The 24,825-nt window shown below is 42.3% G+C and overlaps 1 protein-coding gene across 2 annotated transcripts in view; it reads right to left on the bottom strand.

The window, feature by feature from the left end:
• The window catches only part of LOC121627747 (MAM domain-containing glycosylphosphatidylinositol anchor protein 1), a 171,467-nt gene that overhangs the window by 12,921 nt on the left and 133,721 nt on the right, over positions 1-24,825 (bottom strand). For both annotated transcript variants that reach the window (XM_041966793.1, XM_041966784.1), the window contains 5 exons: positions 20,358-20,538; positions 20,238-20,261; positions 18,054-18,206; positions 17,754-17,915; positions 10,195-10,325 (listed from right to left, as the gene is read on the bottom strand). In XM_041966793.1, coding sequence (XP_041822727.1) covers positions 10,195-10,325; positions 17,754-17,915; positions 18,054-18,206; positions 20,238-20,261; positions 20,358-20,538 — 651 coding nt within the window. The remainder of the gene's footprint in view (positions 1-10,194; positions 10,326-17,753; positions 17,916-18,053; positions 18,207-20,237; positions 20,262-20,357; positions 20,539-24,825) is intronic.

Here is a 24,825-nt window from a genome sequence, read left to right as displayed (position 1 = left end):
GGAAGTTAAAGGCGAGTAAAGAAAGACAGTGGAAGCTGATCTTCTGTACACACTGACTAGAGTTTGCGGACACACTGTAGGGCATGCATGCTGTACCTGCTACAAACTTGCACAACAGGTAGCCTAAATACTCTTCTGTTGCTCTCTCTGTGTCTCCTGCTGTCCTCCTCTCCAGTCGGAGAGCCCATTCAATTCATTCATAAAGGGGAGGGAAACGCAAGACCACCTCTTTTCCAACTTGCTTTCCAATCTTCATTCTTTGAATGAATAAATAAAATAATTAGAAGAACTTTGAAACCGACTGGGCGGCGTGGAGGGAGAAAGGAAAGAGGTGCAGCAGCAAAGGCTGGATGGGTTTAGCTGGTCGGCTCATTTGTGCAAAAGGATTATTTGATTTACTAGGCAGAGGGTAGCTGTGAGGGAAATTCAGGGCTAGTAGAGGGAAGAGGCTAATTGGTCAAAAGGCCGTGGTCATCTAATTTATAAATGCTGTTTCTTCGCTGTGTGGCTGTGGTTAACATTTTGTTTTATTTATGTACTTTCTTGTAAATTTGCGTTGCTAATAGAACCAGCCGAGCACACAAGATCCCACAAGGCAGCAACATACACACACGCATACAAACACACCTACACGGACACCGAGCTACGCATGCCTGCCTCTTTACACCTGCAAGCGCGTCTGAATTAAAGAAGCCGAAGCAAAGACGCCAGATTGCTGTATAATTAGAGACGATGAGAAAAATAATTGGGGGAAGGAAGCCCAGAGACTAACACCGGCCTTGACACATTATTACACAGAACCACAGCACAAATAACCCTCTCCTTTAAGCTACATAACAAGGCAATCACGCTGAGCATAATAATTTCCTCAAAGATATCAAACAGAATGGTACGGCACAAAGCAATGCAATATCCTGCTATGCAATGCAGGATGGCGAAATAATGACTTCATGTGTTTATATTTCTGGAGAGGCTCAGGAAACCAGGCCTGTGCCCTTTCGCTTGATGTTCAGTGCTGACAGATCAAGCTGAAGTATGAGCTGCCTGTGCCAGCACTTAAACATCACTGCTGGGCACTGAGTATAACTCAGCCTCACTCACGAGTGGCAAGACTGCTTGATGTAGAGTGATGGAATGGATGTTTTGAGGACTGATATTTGTCAGGTACAATACTAATTAAAAACATGAAGCATATGGGGTGCAATATTTTTTTTTTCTGTGCACTTAAAAGTAGACTACCGAAGGACGCTTTTAAAAAATTCACATGAGGATTTTGACTCTTTCCAGACTCTTTAAGTATGGAGGATCATGAGTCTGTGGGACGTAAAAATGGGGTCATCGGTCATGAAAGGCTGCTGCTGTATATAATATGCCTGATATTTAACAAATACTCAAGAAACATCATGCTGCTCTGGAAAGGTAGAGTACAGAACCTCTCTCAAAACAATTAGGAGTGGAATTCCCAATTTGTGTCATAAAAGTTTGTAGTGTGTGACGCAGAAAGTGAGTGTAAGGAAAACTGAGCGTGATAGACAGCTCGTGTGTGTGTGTGTGTGTGTGTGTGTGTGTGTGTGTGTGTGCGTGTGTGTGCGCGTGTGCAGGACTGCAGGATCAAAGGGTGCACAATAAAGTGTCAGGTTGGAGTTGTGAATGTGTCGTTTTGTCGAGCCTTGTAACCTTTAATGTTCCCATTGATGTGCTGTCCACATACCAGAGGGGACACAGCCGTGAGAGAGAGAGACCGAGTGTGTGTGATTCAGAGAGAGAGAGAGAGAGAGAGAGAGATGTACAGAGACAGCTTTGAAATACCAGTGCAGAAGAGAGTCAGTGCACTGCGAGGCACACAAATGTGGGTTGGCCTGGTTTCCAACAAGCCCCCCAGGTACCAAACACTGCGAGGAACACAGATGGCCTCTGGGTAATCCACAGAGGAGCGAGCGGGGACACAAATAATCTACTATAACATGTTACCTCTTTTTTCCCCCATTGATTTCATGTACATGTAATTTCTGCTTTATGAGTTGGTCTCCATGAACAGCCAGCTTCAAAGCCAGTTCACTCTGACCATTTCAGGGTTAGACAGGAATGTGATTGGCCAGTTAGCAGAAGTGAGGCAGATGGTCGCATGGAACGACACAAACTTTAAGCAGCCACTGCAGATATACTGATTGACAATGTAGCAGTGGAGACATGTTTTTCAATGTGTACGGGCAGCTCAAATAAAATGTTTTGTTTTTCCTAAAGATACAATGAGCCAAAATCAAGAGCAGAGAAGCTCAGACGGTGACAGTTCATGTTTCATGAATTCACAACTTAAATATACACAGGCAGTATGCAGCAATCATGGCTAGCAGGCAGTAAAGAATTTAAACTCTAATGTACCTTATCAACAGGCTTTACCACTGTTTACAATAAAAGCCTTGTATTAATGCAAGCCATCGGCTGGGCCACAGCTCTTTAGAAAGGCAGGAAGGGAGGCTGTTCACAAAGACATCATTACTTTTGTTGGACGGAGCACAAAGAGAAAGGAAATGCAGAGACGAGTGGCAGCACCTCAAAGGCCTTCGGTGTATGCAGTCAGTGAGCTGTGCACAGGACTAGAAAGTTTGTGTTCTCCACGGACATGCTCTCAACATGAAGCAGAAATTAAACAAGCCTCAACATGCAGTCGCTCCTGCACTTTGGGAACGTTTGCCTCAAAAAGCAGGTCTCTGGGAATTCAGCTGAATTAGAAAATCATGGATATCTGAGATAATAGAAAGTGGACGCGACAAGGTTATTGCTGCTTATTTGTCTTGGCAATTTGGGTTAATGGTTTCTTCAGTTGTATAGAAGAAGAATCAACATTGGACTTCAAAGCAACAGACACAGACACAGCCACTACTGTACCCCACGATATCTGGAGTATTCATCTCCAGGCCATTTTAAAGTGGCTGATGCTGCAAACTGCACCCAACATGATCACATCGCTGTAGAACCCCATTCATAAAAACACTGAAACGGTCGGCGCACGTCGCCTGTCCAGGATCCACATCCCTTCTATGGACATCACCCAGCTTTGGTAAACCAGCCTTTGAGATGGGAAGTTAATATAATATCACTGACATTGAACATTTAATGTTTTTACCAGTGGGTCCCCATTTGGTTTGCATCCTGGGTGCACAGGGATGCACATGCATGTGGCTAGTGCAATTCACATCCTGCCCTCGGTTTTTTAAAGAGCGTGACAGTCGGTGGAAACAAATGTAGCAATGTAGCAACAAATAAAAGGAAGACTACCAGCAAACATGCATGTAAACATGGATCTAAACAATGCACAATTTAACATTTGCACTTAACATGAACATACATTTTGTTAAGTTACAAGAAAGATCCACAGAGAACTTTCAGCCTGTGACAGCAGTGTCATATGAATGAGTTCAGTGAATTCAGTAGACCAACATCACACATAACATTTGCGGTTCAAAGAGTTATAATTAACACAATGTCGGCCCAATGATGTAGACAAAGCACTTGTGACTGATCCTCATGCAACACACAGCAGGGCCTGACCCAATCCTTTGCCTTCCAGCAGCATACCCCCCTTCATAAACATCACGAGCAAGAGTTTCAGATGGCAGCAAGCCATAACAATTGGCAAAATGCACTTAATAGAGCCATTCTTTACAATTTCAACTTGTAGAAAAGAAGCTTAACAGCAGAAGACAACAACAGCAATTGTGTCAGGTAATTCTCAGTCAACAGTAGACAGCTCGATCATTATTATTGATTGTAAGGAAACCAGCACTCCCCAGAGACAGAGAGTTATAGAGAGAGAGAGAGAGAGAGAGACAATGAGAGATGGATAGAGGATGGGGGAAGACAGGGCAGCTGTCTGAGCTGAGGAACAACAGCAACAGGGGGTGGCGGCAGGAGAGACAGCGATGAGAGCTGATAGAGAGTAGAGGGACGTAGAGGGAGAGAACTCGAGAGACACAGACTGGTATGGAGTAGAGAGAGAAATGGGGTTCACCCTTCTTATCTCATTTCATCGGGCCCTGGGGGAGCTGGATGCATAACAGAAAGTAGTAAGAAAGGAGGAAAAGTGAGAGAAAGGGAGCGAGGGAGTAACAAAGTATGTTTATCAGCTCGCCTCCTCTGGCTGGTGGTGGGATCAAGGCTGCATGCTCGCTACATTATTTAACAACTCTATTTGTTACACGGCAGAGGTTTGCGTGTGTGTGTGTGTGTGTGTGTGAGAGAGAGAGAGACAGTTCAAGTCATAGACCAAACTAAAGAGCTGAAATACCTGTTAAAGTTATTGTAAAGGCTGTTTTCAAATGAATGACAGCAGAAGAAGTCTCTATATAAATCATGCAATCTGAATGTAAACCATTAAACAAAAAGAACGAAGTCAGGCTTATGCTTTAAGTCTCAACATTGGATACAACCAACTGTGACAGCTTGATAGGATTATATGTGTATATTATCTGTCATTAGCTCATACAGTTGAGGGTGGTGGCTAAGGTTTTAGGGTGTGCAGGTTGTGGGAACAAAGAAATGGGTTAAAAGTACAGGAGACAGGGATCATTAAACAAACATCTGAACTAGTTTTGTGGCGAGTGCATGACGTTTGTTTTGACCTGCTGAGCCTCCAGTTTACTTAGAAGTTCAACATATGAGATTGAGCATTAATGTAACAGCAAAACATTTGTTATGTAAAGATATAGCAGAGTAATGGCGTCCTGAGCAGATAACAGAGTCATACTCTCTGGGAATTTTGAGATGCTTCACTTTTCACTTCACTCTGTCTGAAAGTTTCTTTTTTTCTACCTCTCCCCTTACGGTTCTGGTGTGAATTGGAGGCATCATGGCGGTCTAAAGTGTACTTTGCAGTGCTCGGACTGCATCCCAAGTCCTTGGCTATGCGGTGGTAACTCCAGCCAGCATCAAAAAGGGCCTTTGTGAGAACCCGTTGCTCCCTCGTTACCTCACCTTTGCCATGTTGAAAGAGCAACATGTGCTTCAAGACTACTTCTAGAGGCTTTGAATTTATGCCAATTGGTGGTGTGGCCTCAGTGACAAAGCCCTGATGTTACCAATCACTTAATGAGCAGGATCGGCCTTCTACATTCAAAAGAATCACACAGCTGTGTCCTGAGCCATCACCATCAATTTAGCCACGACCACACCTGACAATGATTACACAAGTAATTTGACTTCTTCTGTGAAGGAACATGATTGTGTGACACTGACAGTCAAACAGGCCTAGCTTGTTTTTTTTGTAAGGACAATGACCTAAATCTCCTTATGATGGCTCGATTCTATGGTTTATAGAGCAGAATGATGACTTTATAGATATTTCATCCATTTTATGGGTATTTTAATGGCCAATTCAACACAAACAACTGAAACCTCTTAAATATGCCAAGTGTTCTAATAATTTTGGCCACCACTACATAAATCCAGCTTCTTATTTTGTATTTTGTATTTTCTTTATTTTCCTTTGCCTTTAATATTGCTATTTTTATTGATGCTGCCTGTAACACCAAATTTCCCCTGCTGGGGATTAATACATTAAGACGATACAGGTTGTTCCTCCAGCCAGACTGCAGCCGCAGATTTTACTGATCATCAAGTGTTTAGCCAGAGACAGATCCTATGAAAACCTGCACATTATAGATCTTTTTCACAGCGGATATGTTAGTCAGATATGTCACAGCAATGGCTCAGTTATATTGAGTGCTCCAGCAAACCATGACAGTGGCCCGCATGCAGAATCCCAGGACAACAGAACCAGCTCACCTAAATGGAGTGCAGCGATAAAAAAAAAGAGATCAATTACACCTGTGCGTTCCTGCTATGACATATCAAAGCGTCTGCTTTGAAAAGGGTTTATTGGAACATGATTGAAAATCCCTGCATTGATGAGGCGGCTGTGGCTCAGGAGGTAGAGCGGTCATCCACTTATCAGAAGGTCAGTTTTTCAATACCTGTCCTCGGCAGTCTGTCTTAACAGATTGCTCCTGATGCCATCAGTATGTGAGCGTGTGTGAATGGTTAATGGCCGTAATGAGCAGGTAGCCTAGCCACCAACGTACAAATGGGTGTGTATTGGGAATGGGTGAATAGAAAAGCGTGACATAAATATAGTCCGTTTACTGTACATATTTCCTGGACGTACATGGTCAAGTCACCCATGTGATGGAGTGTGAAAACAGTACAGAATAGATACCGTACAGTACACGCATGAACACATGAGAAAGAGAGACAGACAGAGACAAGAGGCAACCTTCAGTTGCCAAGGATACAATCCCTCTATCCCTCAGTCATGATACAAAGGGGGAGGATGAATATTTAGGATGCATTAAGTGTTTTATTGATGATACAAACACGCATTCATGTGTCTCATTCCCTCTTGTTCACCGCTGCCTGCTTTAACGCTGCATAGGCACCGTGTGGAAGGGACAAGGCTCCAGTGTCCCCCTTCTCCTGGCACACTGTATCTCTGCTGCATATGCGTGGTGTCTCTGCATGGATTTTCATCTGTGTCTCGTGTGTCTGTGTCTCTCCTGCTTCTGTCCTTAGCTCTGACAGGCTACCTTCAGACCTTCGATGGTTTATCCACATTTTTTCCTATCTGGTCCTTAACCTGTGGTTTAACCTTTCACTTGGTTCTCTGTTTCATTTCCCACCATCCGTCTCTCTCTCTCACACACACACACAAATAATATAAATGAATGCTATTAACACACCAGATGTACACTCGAGTAAGAATTTGACAGGATAAATTAGCATGTAGTTTGTTGGTAATTCAAGTATTCAAGTATAATCGTTTTTGGACACACACATATATATATATATATATATATATATATATAAGTATAGGTGTGTATATCAGGTAAACATCAGTATGGTGGCTAATAAAGCACAAAATCTGAGAAAAAAGAGTGGAATGTATTGCATAGCTGGTGAGTATGTGTTTTTGTGTGTGTGCAGCAGTCTAACACTTTTGTCAAAGCGACTCGTTAACATGCAAATACGATAAAGTCCATGCTGTCCAACATCACAGAGGAGCCCTAAAACCTACAATATACCCACTGCTTCTGACTTAATTTTCCCTTTAATGCTGAAAGAAACATGGTGTTGCTGAGGCATAGTTAATGAAGAGCAAATGCAGCCCCCAGCTAAGGCCTTCAGCCCACATTCATCATGGATTCAATTTCCCCCATGCACGTACAGAGAGTATCTGGAATCATTACAACACAACTAGCAGGCATCCCCTGCTCATAAATAAGCCTGTTAATTGACCTGTCATAGCTAATTGCTGCGGGGGATAGGAGACTGGTGAGTGTGTTTGTGTGTGTGTGTGTTTAAAAAAAGAGTTTGTCTGTATGTGTGCACGTGTCTGAATCTAACACAGTGTTTATGCAGGTAAATGTGTGTTATAAGGATAAGGCAGATATACAGTGTGGAGAGAGTGAATGTATGAACAGGGGTTTAGTCAAAGACCTTCTTTCCTGAGTGTGTTGATTTTAGAGACATTGTCATCAGCCTTGAGACGAAGCGAACCAAGGCAAGAATCGACCCAACTGGTCTGGCCGTCCCAGCGCAGGGCCAGAGAGAAAGAGGAGGGGGAAAAAAAGCAGAAACAGAAAGAGATCGAGAAACGCACACAGGAGGATAGAGGCACGCAAAAACAAAACCATCATCATTTTTTTTTCCCTCTCTGCTGGGTTGTAAACTTACTGAGGCACACACACACACACACACACACACACACACACACACACACACACACACACAAATAGATACAGTGAGTGAAAAAGGCTGAGGAAATGAGTGAGGCAGGACGCATCATGTCCAGTCAGAGAGGAGGACTGAGTCATCGAGTTTACTCGGCCACATCCCAACAGGGAAGAGCTGACTGCAAGCGCAGCTGCCAAAGAGCCAAAGGGACCTCAATGATGTGTCAACAGACAGTCCTCAAACACAGCCGCTTCCTCTGTTATGGCTCCCAGTCCATTTTCTTCCACTATTGACTGAATGTGGACAGTGAACTTAAACTTTAAACTTCTGCTGAACTTAAACAAGGAAAATTATAGTGCAGCTCAAACAAGCAAGGCTGAGCTTAATGTGAGCTTGATCAGACTTTTACACATGAGGAATATTAATTGTATATATTGTTTATTGTTTACTTATTGTTCAGTCTTTTGGAGTTTTTTTTGTCTTTTTGCCCTCATTGTCTGTTTTCCTATACAAGTGCATTGATTAAGAGCAATGTTCAGAGTCTTTGTACGTGCACACATTTGTGGCAAATAGAGCAGATTCTGATTCTGAATCGGATAGTTCATCAGTTCCTAATCAAGTTAGTTCTGAAGGGAGTGATGGCAGTGAGTAAACCGGCCCAGGTGTGTCACGTATTCTTATTTTCCAGTCACATGCTTTTATTCTTACAGTCCACAGTGTCCCACAGTGCACCTGCGCACTCAAACGGTATTTCATACCTGAATATAAACAAAGCCACATTTCTCGAAAACATCCTATATCAATGATCCTAACAGTAATTCTGAAACTATACGCAGGGAATTTGTTGATACACAGGTGCTGATCTGATCTGGTGCTGATGATCTGACACCAGCGCTCTGTTTTCATGCTCCGATGTCAAAGAATGAGTGGGAATGATTGGGATCATTGCTGCTTTCCTCAGGGGAAGCTGCCACTTAAAGAGCAACTTAAAATTCTGCTTTAACTTGAAGACATCCCAAAATTCCTTTCAGAAAATGTCAATGATTTTATTGTTGAAAGTTTATTTTAATTGTGTTGTGACATTTTTTTAAATTCCCGAGACTAAGAAACTGCCTTTAATTGGGATTGGTCACATCCGGCTGATACCAGATCCCTTTCGTGAAGTCAGTGTTAACGTTGATAGCGCTCCAGTGTGTCGGATCGTTGCTTTGCTAACTTCACACGTTATTTTATTCTGTCGTTTTCTGCCTCATGACAGCGGGTAGCAAGATACGCATGCTATGTAGATCTTTCGAATGGGTGTGAAACCTTGTTCTCCACCCTGAGATCAGCACATTCTTGATGAAGCGAATAATCCTCTGGTTACTGTGCGGACAGGCTTGCTGCTGACATTCAGCAGAAAATGAGCTGAATGTTCACTCGAAGGCTCTCATTTATCAATACGCCGCTCAGTGCTAAAATGTCAAAATGCTGTACCCACATTTATTTAACACATGAAAAATGCAGACCAGTCTCTCAATTAACAGCTCAAGGTTAATTTAAAGTATATTTATCACAGTTTTGATTGCCTTTCTTAGTACTACTTTTTCGCACAAATTTGTGTGGCTTGATAAAAAATAATGTGATACTATATTGGGCATTGCTTCCATTCTGACACTGTGATCCAGCAGCTCAGGCGCTGGCAGTGGCGCTAACTGCACAGGCTGCTAATATGTGCTAGCTCTGACGTCACCGTATATGAGATGGACATGATTCTGGGGGCTCAAATGTAAATCTAAACTTGGTGACTTTCTCAGGTTCTTTGGAGCTTTAAATGTTACTGTGGAGCCTTTCCAGTGAAAAAATCATCAAATTCAAGCAACGTTTCAAGCCCAATTCTTTGTGGAATTCCCTTGTTTCCTGACAGCCACCAGAGTACAAAATCCCCCCGTTCTATCGAGGCTCTCGTGGAGGCTGCCCTCTTGGGAAAGACACAGAGGAAATGGCTGCAGTCGACGAAATGTCTCAGGGATGAGAGAAATGACAGGAAAAACAGAAAGACGCTGAACAAAAACGCATAAAATTCATTCAGTTTTTTCTTCTTCTTGAGCAAAAACCAAAGGAGACGTGACAATGGTGTTGGCACGTGTTGGAAATTAGCTCCCAAGAGGCAAACGCTGAGTTCTTTCCATCCAAAGCAAACAGTACAGAGCACACAGCGTGCACACGTCTGGCTCTGAACAGATGACCCAGTCACATCTTTAGGTCAAGTTATGCAACACATCTCAGCTGCTTAGTGTGGCTGCAGGGGCAGAGGGAGCATTACTACTGTCTGAGGAAGACAAGCTCTAAGGTCACATGTCGTGCACATGATCTTCGACAACGACAGACATACTGCTATAACATCGTACTGCTGGTGCACAGTCTGCACCGCTGTTGTTTTTATAATTGTCTTTGCTAGGAGGAAAGTAATCTCCAAGCCATTACCTGGAAGGGTCCACTGGGGCTGATGTCAAAGAATGCTTTCTTCCAGTCCGGGCTCTGATGACCAGACTTCGTCCACACCACCGAGTCCACAGAGGCAATGCTTCTCACTCTCAGAAGCACATTGAGAGTGCCTGTGAAAAGTTCGCACACACACACACACATACACACACACACACACACAGAAGGCACAGATCATTAGAAACTGTCAATAAGCGAAGACTGAACACTAATTTATGTTAAAGGCAAAACATTTTAGCCATAACGACCCACACATAATGACGTATTTCCACCAATATAGACATACGTTTTAGTCTTGACAGTCAGAAAGTCTGAAAGGAGCGCATACTTTGCCGAATAAATACACTGGGCACGTTGGGGTGCAAATAGAATTGGAAGGAACAAATCAGTCTCGTCAATCTTAAATGTAATTGGTCTAAAAAAAAAAAGTGTGTCTTTACATAACACAATAAGATAAGTGACCAACGAATGATCCCAACAAACTTAGAAAAAATTCAATAGATTGTTTACAGCCACTAGATCGACAGAAGGTATTGACTGTAAACGCTGCCTTCATCCCAGGGAAACTGTCCACGTTTTACAGCCCAGCAACAATTTACTGTTCTGTTCTGACTGATCGTCACTGGCATAAATTCAGTCATCCAGCATCACCAGATATCTGGCTGCTGTCAACACTAAACACCGTGTAAAAAAAGGAGGATTTTTCTTGCAAAATCTAAACTCTAAACAGAATGTTTGAGCGCCAGATACTTCACATTGTCTTTTTTCCATGGGTGAAAACACAGCTGTGCTTTGGCCACACCTGATGTATATAGGAAGTGGAAACAAATGCATTGCATTTTTAAACAGCAGGAAAAGCTCTCAGGTCAGATATTGTATGTGAATGGCATTTAGGTGGAAATAAATGTGTGAAGGCCCGTAGATGAGTGGTGATATGTCTTGAACTCTACATTGACAGTCTCGTGAATAATTTTACTTTTACTGACATAAATGGAGCAAAGGGACAGCAGCAATGACGGAAAGGAAGTTTGCAAGATCTGAAAGAAAGAATTTTTGATAAATTGACCTTTGTTGATTTGTTTTTCTTTTAATCTGCAGTATAGACCCCAGTGCCGTGTGATGTTTGGTTTAAATCCTAATGAACATCTGTAACTACTGTTTAAACATGACATAAAAATCAATTGTCCTGAATCCTGAAAAACAAGCTACAGAGAATGACACCATTCAAGCCATAAGGAAATGGTGCAAGTAGTCTATCTCTCTCCTACTCGGGTCGCTAAGGTGTGAGCGAATCATTCATCTTCTTAACGATTCCCAGCCAGCTCCTAATTGGAACATTAACCAACCACCATTCTCTTAAACAAATATGCAGGCAGGGGGCAAGGTGTGGGTGTGTTATATACTATATATACTACACACACACACACACACACACACATATAAGTAGTATATGTGTCTGGGTGTGTGTGTGAGTTTGCATGAACATAGATGCATGCTTCTGTATGTGCACACTACAAAAGAAACAGTGACACTATGAAACAAGACTGTAGCAAAATGCATCAATTCAGCGGCGTGCTGGAATCTAAATCTGCCAGATTTGTCAAAACCGATGGATTTCAGGCTACTTTTTGTTTTGCAACAGTTCGACATTTTGGTAAATATGTGTATCCACTTCTTTGCCGAGGAGTAGATGACAAGATCCTAATCATATCTGTCGCACCCAACAGAGCCTCCAAGTCTCTCTCCCTGCCCAAGAAATAGTCCTGCATACGTCTCTTCGTAAAAACCACAACTTGGCTGCTAGTTTGGATCACACTCCATTCAGGTACCTACAGCGGAACGCTTGTGATAAAAATAAACTGATACTGCAGCTGGAAGAGCCATGTTCACATGCAAGCGTTCATCACAATACATTTGAGAGGACTTGGGCGGCACTCTTATATGGTTATATAATGGACAGAATCATTGGCTTGGATAGCTCACTTCACCCTGCCTCCACATATCTGAGCCTCATCGTCTCCCTCCCAAATCACCAGCCATTCTCTCTCTCTCATCCTATATGTGCTGCGCCTTCACATCACCACCTACTCACACACACACACACACACACACACATGCACGCACCCCTGACAGAGGAAGAGGACTCTGATAAGCAGTCTGGGCCGAGGTAAAGCAGGGTGTGTTGGTAGGGGTGTCAGAGGGGCAGAGGAGAGGTCCGTAGAATCATGACTGAAGATGGCAGCGGAGACGCACAGCCACACACAAAGAACAACACACACTGCTATGCCTGTATCCAGTTATACTGTCTTTCTTTTGATAATTAAAGGTAAACTCGTTCCGGAGCCCTCCTCCCTCTGTCCCTCGCCTGCACCTAAATAGAGTTCACATCCTGTTTGTCTCCGCTTGTAGTGAGATTTATGGTCCGTGGTCTGGCTTTTGCCATCAAACAACAAGCCAAAGCATGTTATTCTGAGCAAGTTCTGAGTAAATAACCAATTCAGGAGCATGAGAGAAGGGACAAATCCAGGCTTAGCTAAATCCGCCTCGAATCAAACCTTGCAAGACATCGAGCTGATCATAATGTTTTCCTGAAAATGAGAATGTAAAAAGAGAAAGACACTTACAAGTAAGTAGCGTTTCCAAAAAGTCACAGAAAAAGAAAGGCTAACATGTCACATAGGCACTCCTCTTCCTGTAAACATTCATACAGCAAACTAATTAAAAGTCTTACTTAACAGAAGTGCAATCCAAAACAACATACAAAGGCACAATACTTAAATAACCTCAAACTCTAATTTGTTTTCCATCACTCTGAAGTGAAAGTAATCCAGTGATTGCGAGTAAGCTTGCCAGTGGCACTCTGCAAACCTGAGCCAGTCTAAAATACTAACCAATGCCAAACAAAACTAATTAAATGTTGTTTATTGTTGCTGCCAGCGAGCCCAAAGAGAAACACATTAAGGTGAACGAAGAAACGCATCACATGGGCAGGTCTTTATTTGCAGCGCCTGCCTAATTCACACCTAAAATCCAAACTAGTCCAAGAGCTTTCTTTCTTCATTTGCAAAAAACACCGAAAGATACTTTGACCTGTTTTATATTCACGTAGCCTCATGATTACAAAAATTGCTAACGTGTATATGTGGGTCGGAAGAGAGCGACATTTCAACAGCGTTTCTAAAAATTGCTTTGTGTCAAAGTGCCCAAAGGCTTTCAACATACACAGCCTTTTCAACATTGTGCAGTACTTTAACAGAGTGAAGCACATTAAAACGTCCCAGTACCTCAAGCACTACCTTTTGCATCCTCTCACTACCTCTGACCATTAACGAGTTGCTGGCCTCTCCTGCAGCTTTCTGTTCTATCCTTTTTCACCTCCCCTCTCTGCCTCCTCATACAGTACTTGTTTGCTCGCGCTTCGTTCCTTGTCGCACTTAATTTTTCTCAGTCTGCCTCTTTTTTCCCTCCCATCCTCCTCTCGTTCTCATTCTCTTCATTAACCCTCCTTTTTATCTTTCCGAGGTTGGCTGATCCCCGTCTTCCTCCCTCACTCTTCTCGTCTGGTCTCGCCTCTCACTGACCCCTTCTGTCTTATCCTCATCTTGTCTCTTTTCGCCATTAAGAGTCACACTGTGTCTCCCTAGCAGGAGTGTGAGATCTGCCAAGGTAAGGCAATTAAAGTGACAACAGATTGGAACAGACTGGGGGAACAACAGTGTAAATTGAGGGAGGGCTTGTTGTGGAGCTGGGCGTAACTGCTACTTGCGAGCAAGTGCTGTGAGACCGATGTAGCATTGTGTTGTCTCATTGCTCAACACCTTTGAATAAAATGCACAATTCAAATGTTCGAGTAAGTGCTGTAGTATGCACTACAGATAGTGCTGATGGTATATCAAAGGTTAGAAAACCATACATTTAAGCAAATAATTTAAAAAGCCAGTAGATTGTAAGGGGAGTTGCAATAGTCTCTAAATTGTGAGGCTACAATAACTGATTTTTCACCACTAGGGGGAACTCAAAAACTCACATCAAACTATGAGTATAATGTTGTTTCATCAAGCGCTAACATCTTAGCAAGCATTCAGTGGGAACACAGTTTCCCTCAGAGACATGTTTCTGGCTGTCTGGTGAATTTAAATCCAATATTCACTCAGCTTTAGGTTTAGTTTGTTACTTTGGTATCCTGCTGTCTCTTCTTCGGCAGCCAGTGTCCTTTCAGCTTTGCCGAGAGTTAAGTCTTAAAATGCAATGGATTCAGCGTGTGCGGGGATAATCGAGCTTTTGCGAAAAAACGCTGTAAGCCGGCTCAGCAACGGTTAACATTTAGAAGGACATTGCGTCACCTCAAAGCCTCTCTGGGATCAGGTAGTCTAGGTAATCTATGAGACGCGATTACCTCACTGTTTTGTACTTGTACTGGCCGTAGACAGTTTATGCAGGCGATCACAGAGAGCAGGAGGAGGCTGAGCAGAGGTTGAACAGGCTGTTAAGAAGATAACTGTCTGTGCTTTTCTATGATCTATCATCATTTAAATGTTGATAGTGTCGTCATTAACCCGTGTGCATGTTTTGTCTGGCTCTTTACCACATGTTGGTTTTGTTGCTTGCCAACTGAAAAGATGGTGAAGAAAAAGAGATTTTGCCATTTACAGTATGCAGTAAAAGGTTTGGACACGCTGTCTCATTCAGTTTTTTTTTTAATATTAATACTGGAGACATCAAAACTATGAAATAACGTGGAATTATGTGGTAAACGTTAAAATGCAAACAAAGCAGCATGTGTTTTACATTTAAGACTCTTTGAAGAAGCCACCTTTTGCTTTGAAGACAGCTTTGCACACTGTTGGCATCCTCACAATCAGCTTCATGTGGTCGTCACCTGGAATGGTTTTCAATTAACAGCTGTGCCTTGTCAGAAGTTAATTAGTGGAACATCTTCTGCCTTAATGCACTTGAGACATCAGTTGTGTTCACTCAACTAAGTGAAGAGAAATGCCAGTCCAGAAAATGTCAAGAACTTTAAATGTATCTTCAAGTGCACTCACATAAAACCATCAAGTATGTTGAAACTGGCTCTCATGAGGACCAAGACACCAGGAGCTACCTCTGCTGAAGTAGATAAGTTCTTGCAGTTACCAGCTTCAGAAATTGGCAATTAAAGGCACCTCAGATTAGAGCCCACATCACTGCTTCAGAGTTCAAGTAGCAGACACATCTCAGCATCAACTATTGGGAGGAGACTGTGTGAATCAGACCTTTATGTTCAAATTGCTGCAACGAAACCACTACTGAAGGAGACCAACGTGAAAAAGAGGATTGCTTGGATCGAAAAACACAAGGAATGGACATCAGACCAATGGCTGTGTCTTTGTAAGATGCAGGGAAGGTGAGAAGGCGGTACCTGCATGTGTGGCTCCTACCATGAGGCAAACGCCCCAATATTGCGACATGCAAGCCACTAGGTAGGTAAAATAGGTAAAGGTAAAATAAGCAGGCAACCATATGGAAGAATATTTACATTTTACTGCAAGGATAAGTGCTCAGCAGGCTGCTGTTGGACGCAGGTGCACACCGCAAGCCGCTAAGCTCCATGAGCCCACGATGAGAGGCTGCTCCAGCTGATCCAAGCTCACACTGAACCACAGCAGAGCAGGTCCACTTTGAAGGCTTTAATAGTCTTGTGCACGCAGGACCAATTTGTAGCCTATTCCCTGTGACTAAAGGCAGCCAAAGTGTTTGCTTTTCTAAACAAAGTTTGTTGTTAAATGTGTTACCTCAATCTTAATCTTTCTTCAACATTTTCCTGATGAGAGGTTTTATTTTTAAGTGAAATGACTGTTTCTTAATTGGACATATTGTACACCTGCAGGAAACCAGTCACTCAACGCACATGCTTTGAGAGTTCACGTGTACTTGTTCATGTGAAGTCTCCGGTCTATCTAGCACTACAGACACACCACAGACACGCACGCACACACACACACACACACACACACACACACACACACACATGCAAGTTGTCTTCAAAGAAAACAGACAATCATTGTTACATGGAAGAGTGGTGAGAGCAATTTGGAGGTAGCTGTGCGAAATACGGAGCAGATATCCAAAACAATTAGCGTAGAGTTTCTAAAGCCACAAGAGAGAGCTTGTGGTTCTGTGCACTTAATGTTTGAGGATGCATTTTAAAATGTGTGCAAATTTTCAGCGATACTTTCAATTAATAGTGTCACTCCCCGCCTGCAGGTGAGAGGGTTATATTCAACTTTTCATTGTGCTGGATTCATTACTCAATATGAAAGTTTTCACCAGATGATGGAACTAGATGTTGTACTAATCCGTGATGCAGTTGTTGTATCACAGCATCAGTGAAATTTGCTGGTGGCACTAGAGCAAATGTCAGAGGATCACCCAAGTCATTAGAATGGATCCTCTAGGGACCACAAACAGCTGTTGTAGATTTCATGGAGATCCGTCTGACAGCGGTCAAGAGATTTCACTCTGAACCACACTTGTCAAGAGGAAAAGTTGCTGGAGGAAAAGTCAGGGGAAACCACCTCTGGGGACCATGAATGTTTGTATAGTCAAGAGATTTCATTGCAATCTGCCAGTTCAGATATTTCAGTGGTGAACAGACAAGCAGGCCAGTGCCATCCTTAGTGCCACACCACTAGCATGGCTAAAAACTTGAAGCCAACGAGTGAGTGTTTCTATGTCATACATCAAAATTTCCAGTATTTCTTACAAAAATGCCTTTTCTCTCATTCATTCAGTTAAATGTACAAATTTATTAAATTTATGTGTGCATACACACACATGCTCACACAAACACAAACTCTGTGCCCTTCAATACACCAGAACATCCTTAGGAGACAGGGCAGGTCAGAAAGTGACAAATGTTACAGTGAAGTGTGTACGCCAGGCCTATGAACACATAAATCAACGTGTGTGTGTGCGTGCATGCGTGTGTGTGTGCATGTGGTGTGTGTGTGTGTGAATACATGTGGCTGTGCCTTCATGTATTTGCAAGTTTCACTGTATGTTTTTTGTATGAATCCATGCTTGTGTATACAGTATGCATGTGGGTGTGTGTGAAAGTGTGTGTGCAGGTGTGTAGGCTACAAGATGTATGCATTCTTGCTGTGTGACAGAGCATAATATGATGAACAGCTCCCCCAAATGACTGATTGTGTCTTGCCACTGCCATAAATCACACACCTACTGCCCCCTTCAACCACCTCCAAGCACACACAACCACACACTCACTGGGGTTGAAGCAAGAACATAGAAACAGAACTTTGGTAGCACCCCACCCCCCTCTGCTACCTCTCTCTCTCTCACACACACACACACACACCCATTCCATTGTGTCTGACAGGCTCTACAAGCGAGGGTCAAGCACTGAGTTCAGCTTTTGACAGAAGCCCAGCGAAATGAGAACTCCGATAGCATCGAGCGTCATGTGTTTCTATGGATGCTCTCACATGATAGAAGACAATGTGTGTATGTGTATGAGCATCATCCTCCGCTGTGGTACTCACCAATATGTTTGCCCTTCATGTGGTAGTAGAAGGAGACACAGTATGGGACTCTGCCGGAGCCCTTAGGGCCCCTGACTGAGGTCACATTAAAAAGTGGAGAAAGCAGACGAGCCTTGTCCCCCTGAACACGCGGCCGTGATGCTTCGATGTACATGTAGTACCCTGAAAGCAAAAAGACAACACTCTTGTCCATAGTCTGCAATGCAACACAAATAAGACTTACTTTTTTCAGTTTTTTTCCATTTTCTAACCAAAGTTCTGCCACTGCACTGCTAAGACTATGATACCCAGCTTCCTCACCCTCCTTGGTTCCACTGCGGTCAGTCTCGGGGCCGGTATTGGCAGATCGCTTGGGATTCTGCGTCAGGTGATTCTGTCTCGTCCAGTCAAAGACATCACTCCGGTCTTGAGAGAAACCACAGATCCGCTCATCCTCAAAACCACACACGTGGTCTGCAATGTGTGTGTGTGTGCGGAGAAAAAACATTAGTGAAATACACTACATTACATTACAAATACAACCTTGTGTTTTTTTTCACCCACTTTTAACAGAAAATGAATGGCAACAAAGCTGTATAATAACCTCTGCCATATTCATTTCACATGTGGAGATCAGACAGCCAGGCAAGTACTATGATGTGAATTTCACATATTATGTATCTTCTGATGTGTGACTCCCACATGCAGAAAATGTTAGAGGTAACTCAGATTAGGTCAGGCTATCTCAACGGTAAAAAGGAGAAAAAAAAACACCTAAGACCCCTTTATCAAAACGATTTCTAATAAAACAGGGTACATAACCTGGAGATATATCAGAGGAAGAACAGTTCATCTGCTGAACCCTGGTTTACATTGAATCTTATTTCTTAGGCTTTATCAAACGGGTGTTACAGATATGACATAGTAGTCCAAAATGAAAATACTAATGTATACAGTATATCAATGCAAGAATCAATGAACCAATGATGTGGCAGCAGGCTATCATATCATATGATATGAATCAAGAGCTTCTTGATATTTCAAGCAGTAAGAAAAACAGTGCTACTACTACTACTACTAGTAAAAGAAATTCAGAGTCTTTTATGGACAAGCTACAACTTCTCCAAACGGGGAAAGTGTGGTAGGTGTATGGAATATATAGCTGTCTCTTATTAAGAAGCATTTGTGAGAAACCCATCAAGAGTGATCATATAAAGTCTGAGAATGTCAGTGCGTGGATTCATGTGCAGAACATTTTTCCTGAATGAACCTCTTGAATTTAGATGTGAAGGTCTACCTCTTTCAACTGGCTGTCGATACTTTTAGAATATTTGAATTTGCATCATTCTTGCAACAGGACCTGAGGGAAGCTTTGACCAGATGCACAGGCATAGCAAATAATGTTCTGACCTCGCTGGGATTCTCCCCTTCACATGTTTTGGAGTCAAATTTTGGCTCTCTGACATGGCCATATACATCAAGAAGGAGAAAAAAAAAGATTTTAAAGAAAGACATTTGCAAGGGTATTATCTGTAGCCTTGATGCTGATGTCTCTTATTAAGTCAGATAGACAGGCTTCTCTTTAAAGTGCTGTCACCTTCATTAGCCCATCTGGAGAGCTCCGCCATTATCAGAGACTCACCAAACAAATGAAATCAAAGTGAGCACAACAACAGCCATCGAAAACCATCCGAGCTGAGAGATTCAGTGAAGGCTTCCCGGACACTCACACAGTCCGCTGCAGATGCATATGGCTCGCGCTCCCCATGAGAGTGGCTTGTGTGTGCTTCTTTGTTTCAGCAAGCTAATCTATTACTATTCACACCCTGCTCCACTACATGCGCTCCTTTCAATTTGCACTGTTGTTCTCGCAGTCTGTTCCAATCTGCTGTTGTTTTAATTGCCTCACCCTGGCGGAGCCAACTGCCACTCCTGCCAGAAGAACGCTGCGTATCTCTTAATGAAGAAAATAGACAAGATGCAATTGACTGAGAAAGAGAGAGGGATGGCAAGAGAGAGGATGAGAGGCAGGGAGAGAGCGGGAGTCAGTGCAAGAGAGCGAGACAGAGAGAGAGAGGGGCTAACAAAGAGAAGAAGGAGGTACACATTTAAGGTGATGTATTACATTGCGTTAAATGATTTCATCTTTTCAATTTCAAATATTAACCCATATACAAAATAACCAATCAACCTGCATTAACCAGTCTCATATCCTCCAATCATCATTCTTTGATGACAAATGTCGTGCACCTGCTTCCAGCCATCAGCTACTGTTACCCCGCTCTCCTCCCTAGCAACAGGATTTAATAAAGGCCAAGGCTGGGCCATGGCAAACTTTGCCTTGACAAACTTGTGCTGACATCGCTTGCAGCATACAAGCTAAATTAGCTTGCACTGAAATTCAATGTGCCTTCCTAACTTCGCCACCCTGTCATCAATCAGGTCACAACAACAAGCTCGACAGTGTGGAAGCACAGAGGATGGCAGTTTAGAGGGAAGTCTCACCTGAAGGTCTTGGGTAGGTGTAGGCTGTAAGAAAACAATATTGATTAATACTATGAATGTCTCAAATATATGATACATAATGTCTTTAGGAAAAGATGAATGGGTTTAAATAAGACTGACGTTCTGAGTACTGTATGATGCGGCTGATGTAGTCTCCAGTGCTGTAGGTGGTGATGGGGGCCAGTCGGACCTCGTAGGACAGAGGGATTCTCAGGTCTGATATGGTGTGGGACATCAGCACACCCTTCTCTGGCTCTTTACCCTTGAGGTCTATCTGCTTCGACAGCAGGTTCTGCTTGTTCTAGATTTTAACACACACACATGCACACACACACACACACACACACGCACAGGGCAGATGCAGACATCTTAAGATGTGAACTCAAAAATATCTACAAGTTTACAAAAGAAAATGATCGTCAGAAACTGAGAGGAAGAAACAGTTAGAGGCACACATGCCTTCATACCTTCCATCTTTTCTCCTTCACCTCTCTGTTTCCATCACACCATCCTCGCCCTCACCTCTACCACTTTACGCAGATATGCCCCGAAATCAAGGCTTTAACCAATCAGAAGTCAACCAAGTGATGGGGAACTCACATAAAGCACACAAAGCACAGCTCATCTCCCATCGGGAGGATTTTCACTGCAATATTAACTTCTCCTACAGTATAACACTGGTAATAGACTCTGCAACTTTGTGTGAACAGGCAAACAAAGTCAAACTCCATTCGCAAATACTTTCCCTGGCAAAAATATTGGCTGCTCAAAACGCTTAAAAGGTGGCCTCAATCACTGATCCGTGGTGCACAAGTGTTGTAGAAGCAAACAATAATTTATCTACATACACCATATTGATAATCATATCATCATTATATTACTTTTCCATATCTTTGCATATTTCCATACATTTCCATTTATTGTCAATGGAATTTGGTACAGGCACACAGCTGCCACTGGGCATATAGCCAATCAACATACCTCAGGACTTGGATTGTACCTATTTTGGGCTGCATAAGTTTTCAGTCTCACCTTTTAACTAAAACAAGATAAAGCTGGTGTCAGGAGAATAATTTGCCTCAACCTTTTCTCACTAAACGCTTTAGTGTCAGTACAAATGTGGTCTCCCGCATCAAGGTCTGCCCTCAGAAACACACAATGTTGCTCCAGCGCTACTGTGCTGAGCAAGATGTGTGATTTCTAACACAGGGTATTATTGCCCACCGTCGCCACAGCATGGATTCAACAATAGTACAGCAGATAATAGTAGAAGTTGAAGAGACATCTTTCACTTGTATAACCATCAAAATTAAATCCCAAACAACATTAAATAAATTGAATTCACTGTGCATGAAAGTCAAAATCAAAATGGATCAGATGACATGTTATCCAGTCCAATTGGCTCCTCATTTTTTAAAAGTTAAGTCAGCTGTGTTTTTTTTTTTTTTTTTAATTTTGTTAGCACCACAGCTTTTGCTGTTATTCCACCCACGGAGAGAAGGATCCATTAGCTGTGTATCTGCCTCTGATCCCAGCTACTTAAAGACCTGACAGTGAGCTCAATCTAATGCATTAGGTCAGCCACTCCACCATAACACCTTAGTACACCCACAGCATGCCATTATCAGGTAATGCATGCAACAAAAGTGTGTGTGTGTGTTTGCGTGTATGCATGTGCACGATGCTTGTGTGTGTATGGTCTACAACCCTCACATCATGAGATCATGAGCAATCAGAGCTTAACAAGTCTGTGCACATTATGTGCATCATGAATTTAGAACAATTCAGAGGATCAACATGTATGATTTCATTTGTTGATTCATTCATTGAAATGAAAACCCCTTTTAATTTCACTCATCATGTGTGTCTCAAATGTGCATGCTTGCTGTTCTGCTTCTACTTATCCAATTCAAAGATTAGCACTTTGGCAACTCATAGAGGCACCAATGCATCCCATAACTTACCCTATTACTGCGACAGTACGGTGTGCTCTTACATTGCCACAGTGACATCAGCTTTTCCCCCTGTCCTCTGACAAGTTGACTTGTGCTGTTCCCATTGGACGTCTACTTGCCACCACAGGTTCAAACTCAGCTAGACTGAGCTGATCATTTCTATTGACAAGACCATGGTGACTTCCACTCAGGCTGCAAAGAATCTGGTATGACTCCAATTATTGTGTGAGTCCCACATGGCAGCCACAGCCCGATCCCTGCGAGTTTGTGCTCGGCAACATACTTGGACTAAAATGCTTCCTTCCTCACCAGGCCCTATGCCACTGATGGCTGTTGAATCTTCTTTTCACAGTGCTAGCCTGGCTGCTTCCATTTCACTTGCTCCAACTTTTTACCCTTTCTTGCCAGTTATAGAACTTTCTTGCACAGGCGAAATTATCTTTCCTCTAAACATAAACCACATTTCCTCCCAAAAAATAATATGCCCTCCTCTCAAATTCACATTGACTGCCACAGAAATCCTCCCATCTGCTCTTTATTATTTCCTTTGCCCAGCAAACCCTTATGATGCTGCTGTGAGCACAAAACTATTGGAGTTATTAAACGCCTGCTTTTTGCACCCCGGGATCCTTTTTGCTTGCACTGTAGTTCGAGTCATCAAGAAATGTTTGGTTTATCTACTATTGCACCAACTGAACTTCATCACTGTAAATGGAAGGAATTCAGAAAGAAGGGACATAACAAAGGACTGAGTGGCAGGATGTTGTTCAACAGGATACTGCCTCTTTTAATGAAAAGGCAGCAAAGTGACCTTTAGGTTCAAGAGACCATCACATCAAGTAAAGGTCAAGTAAAGAGGTTTTGATCTCTCAAACAGCGATGGGTCTTGCTGAAGTTTTCATGAGGAACCTGTTTGTTCCGGTACTGAGATCCTTTACTTAAATGCACAGTATGTAATTTCTGTGCTTGCGGCCTCTAGATCAAAACAATGAAAACAAAAGATGTATGTTGATGACATGAGGTAGCCTGGGATCATGGGAGTTGTTGTCTTTATTGTTAAACAACCACAATTTAATTTCAGTTTTCTGTCACAGTTTGGTGACGTTTAGGCAATAATACTACTTGCTTAGGTTTAGGAGACGATCATGGTTTGGGTTAAAATAGACCGTGTCAAAACCTTAACCACGTGTTAGAAAGGCTAACTGCCATGTGCATATTTTTTCTCGCTTTCACATCAAAACAGTGTGACTTGCCAGTTGCAATGATGGTCTTGGAACAACAGGATTATGATGTTGATGTTCATGTATGAACAACACCAACACAGCGACATCAGATTGTGCACTTGACGTGTTAAATGTGTTAAATTGCCCTCCGGTACAGCAGGTGGCAGCATGAAGAACATTAGATGATTAACTGTAACATCCAGTAATGAGGAGTCATTCATTCAAACAGCAATAAAAGAAGAAGAGGAAGAAGGTTGAATGTGAGAGGGATGGAATACCTTCCAAAAAGGATCAAAGTTTATGGAAGTATGTCACCAAACAGGAGGAGGCCACTCACACATAATGAAGAGCAACATCGGTCAAACTCATGCTTTTTGTAAAATATGCCAAACGCATTTTATTGTAACACACTGAGGGAAAGTGACAAAACAGAAACACTTCACCAATGACTGTATTCAAACTATCTCTCTCATCCACTTCCATAATCACCCTCTCCCACCAATTGTCTCAGTAGCATCTCTCCAAATCACAACTGGTATGTAGTGTGGAAGTGATCCTTCAAGTGGCACATATTTAAACTAAGTGCTGAATTTTTGCCCTTGTGTTTTCATCTATATTCATTTCATCTATATGTTCACAGAATTTTACCTTCAACCAGGTTTCTGATTCTGACCAACTGTGGTGATCTTCATTCAATGTGTGTATCCTTGTCTATATCAAAAGGCTATGTGGACAGAGGTAAGGGTGGTGGGACAGCTCAGGGCGGGTGCCGGTAACATTTCCTTAATTTAAAAATCCCAATGTCGACAGGCCAGGTAATCTTGATTAAAATTAGGGATTTCTCTCGGTTTGAACAATGTTGGAAACATTTGGGATAACATAAATTCACAACTCAACAAAATATTTAACATGTCTACTTTTTTTTAGACATTTTAATGCAGACATGCTACAAATTACACATTTAAGTAGACGCGGCAATGTAAAAGTATTCCATTATAAGCATTCAAAATCCTACTTAAGCAACAGTACAGAGGTGTTATTAGTAAAATGTACTTAAAGTGTCAAAAGTTCTGATGCACAAATCTGTTTTTAGTTTTGTACCTGTCTCAGATTTGAGCTCTTTTTTGAAATCTGTGAAAATTTTACCTCTGAGAAACTTAAACAGGGGAAATTTCACTTTGGAGGAACTGCTAAAAACCCACAGACATCTAAAACACTGTACTGTAGGCTTCCAGCTGAACTGCACTGTAAGAGATTTGCTCACTTGGCACCAAACCAACCACCGACTGCATAAACTCGTATATTATCATACAGTGTATAATATTTTACATGGTTAGCAGTTACACAGTAAAATGCATTGTGCCCTTTTAACACTTTTAAACTTACGCTCACATTCATCCATGTAAACAT

This window comes from Chelmon rostratus, chromosome 1 (assembly GCF_017976325.1).
Source record: "Chelmon rostratus isolate fCheRos1 chromosome 1, fCheRos1.pri, whole genome shotgun sequence".
Classification (NCBI taxonomy): domain Eukaryota; kingdom Metazoa; phylum Chordata; class Actinopteri; order Chaetodontiformes; family Chaetodontidae; genus Chelmon; species Chelmon rostratus.
This window is presented reverse-complemented; position numbering and strand designations above follow the sequence as displayed.